At 37.4% G+C, this 2,469-nt stretch overlaps 1 protein-coding gene across 1 annotated transcript; it reads left to right on the top strand.

Moving 5' to 3' along the window:
• The first annotated feature begins 294 nt into the window (after positions 1-294).
• On the top strand, positions 295-945 carry LOC113321021 (major latex protein 15-like). The gene is made up of 2 exons (XM_026568901.1): positions 295-548; positions 666-945. The coding sequence occupies exons 1-2, from the start codon at positions 347-349 to the stop codon at positions 878-880; spliced, it is 417 nt and encodes a 138-aa protein (XP_026424686.1). The 5' UTR covers positions 295-346; the 3' UTR covers positions 881-945.
• The last annotated feature ends 1,524 nt before the right edge of the window (positions 946-2,469 follow it).

Below are 2,469 nucleotides of genomic sequence, written 5' to 3'. Positions count from 1 at the left end.
TCATCCATAGATGCAAAAAGAAGAAAAAAGGTTTGTCATTCTCAGACGATTTCATCCACAGACGCAAAAAAAAAAAAGAAAAAAAAAAGTAAATAAAGTAGGTCATCCTATACGTTCACGTTAAACTGTCTGACATGGCAGTGGCTGCGGTGCTAATTTTGACTGGCAGTTTATGATAATCTCGCCAGGCAGTAAACATTTATGAGAGGCTAATTTTGTCGCTAAAACAAATGCTTGGTTTTCTATATAAATTCCATCAACTTTCACTGAAATTTATTATCAACTGCTCCAGCAATTGTAGTTCTCTACAAACTTCAATATATAGGGCAACAATCATCAACCATTTATGGCTCATCATGGTGTTTCAGGTCTAGTTGGGAAACTTTTAACTGAATTGGAGGTCCATTGCAACGCTGATGCATATTATAAAATCTTTAAGCACCAAGAGGATGTACCAAAGGCAATGCCTCATCTTTACACTGGCGGAAAAGTTATCAGTGGAGATGCAACCCGTTCCGGTTGTATCAAGGAATGGAACTACATTCTTGGTATTTATAGACACAATGTTATTGCAATGGTCCCATTTTAAATATTATTAACGTGCTTTGGATTGGTTTAAACTTTGTAACAACTTCAGTTTACATTGGTTGCATTTGTGCATGCAGAGGGTAAGGCGCTGACCGCAGTGGAGGAAACAACACATGACGATGAAACAAGGACCTTAACACACCGCATAATTGAAGGAGACTTGGCAAAGGATTACAAAAAGTTCGTTAAGATCGTTGAAGTTAATCCAAAGCCTAATGGACATGGAAGCATTGTGACTGTATCCCTTGTGTATGACAAAATCAACGAGGGTTCTCCAACTCCCTTAATTTAATTATCTACAACTTGTTCATCAGACCATTGTAGGCTTGAATTCTCACATCTATGCTTCTGAGTAAATATATCCGAACTTCAGTGTTGGGTTTAAGCATGCACGTATACAGATGAACGTCAATACTTGTTGTTTAATTAGTTGTACGTTTACCTGTACGTTATTCCCAGCATTAAATATTATGCCTATGTATGTTTGATTAAATAAGACTGTGGAACTATGGGATCGATCATATCTGACGATCTTTTTGAATAAATCAAATAAGTCATTTAAAATGTGTTTTTTCTTTGTTTTTGACAATGAAATTAATTGTTGCTGTATGTACTTTACCTCTCTGGTACTTCTGGACTATAAAAAATAGCAAAAATTCTAAACGGACCGTCCCCCTTAAACTCTCTCAATGTCTCTTTTTTTCCATCATGTGGTCTCTTTGGACTAGTAGAAACAATCTGGTTTTTCAAAATTTGTGTAAAAATCATACTTCTGTCCTAGAAAGAGTTAGAGCTATGCTTCTCACTAGGAAAACTACCCCTGTAGCTACTCCTACTACCCCTGTTGTTCTAACTCACAAATGGATGTCCATATCGTTTGGTTGGATAAAATGTAATATAAATGGAGCCTTCGATGACATTACTGGAGATAATGGTGCAGATTATGTGATGAGAGACTTCACAAGCAAAGCCTCTTTTTGTGCTGTCATGATGTTTGAAGTTTCGTCTGCAGAAGAACCGGAAGCTAGAGCTATTGGGGGGAATTCTATAGAAAGCAGTGGAACAGAAGATGACTCATATCATCATAGAAAGCGATGCTAAGAAGTTGGTGGAACAATTCTCTTCTGGTCTTTTTGATGGTGATCCTACTACAGATGCCATATTTAAAGACATTAAGCTGTATTCTTCTAAGCTATCTGCTTGTATCTTTAGTTTTCAACCTAGAATTTGTAATTCTGTTACTCATGAGCTATCTCAATGGGAAAAACGTAAGAAATACTCAATGTACTGGTCTGTGCCTCCTTCTTGGCTCGCACCAACGGTTGAGCGGGACTATTAGCCTTTTTGAATGCCTTTGACTAAAAATAAATAAATAAAAATTTAAGAAATGCTCACTGAAATGGTCTGTGCCGCCAGACTCAGCTGCTGGACCCAATTCACCCTTTAATGGACCCCCTGCTAACTCCCTAGGGGCGGGTCCCTCGCTCCCCACTCACACATCGGTTTTGATGTGGTTTTTCTGGGGGGTGCTGATAAGTTTCAAACTCAAACCCAATAAACTTATCAGTGTACTACAGTGACATCTTCTACTTCTCTGGTGACCATCTTCATATTTTAGCCATATTTTAAGGTTCTGTGGTTACTTTGCCAGGAATGTTTTACTATAGACCATGATGATGAGGAATGTGAAAATGTAGCTGAAGATTTAAAAATAAAAAGATATACTAATGATGAGTATATAGCCTATATTCATGAATTGACAGCTCAATATGGTGTGGAGGTATCAAATGATATTGATATTATGCTGAAACAAATATGCAAAGCTAGTCAGAGACGTATTATGGAGCAACATGAAAGTCAGGAGGAACTTCGAAAAGCTAA

The sequence above is a fragment of the Papaver somniferum genome, chromosome 11, assembly GCF_003573695.1.
Source record: "Papaver somniferum cultivar HN1 chromosome 11, ASM357369v1, whole genome shotgun sequence".
Classification (NCBI taxonomy): Eukaryota; Viridiplantae; Streptophyta; class Magnoliopsida; order Ranunculales; family Papaveraceae; genus Papaver; species Papaver somniferum.
This window is presented reverse-complemented; position numbering and strand designations above follow the sequence as displayed.

What these genes read in the sequence shown, in the direction of transcription:
- LOC113321021 (XM_026568901.1), top strand. Translation starts at nt 347, where the DNA reads ATGGCTCATCATGGTGTTTCAGGTCTAGTTGGGAAACTTTTAACTGAA. An exon ending in GGAATGGAACTACATTCTTG is followed by an intron (nt 549 to 665) that starts GTATTTATAGAC and finishes TTGTGCATGCAG; the next exon opens with AGGGTAAGGCGCTGACCGCA.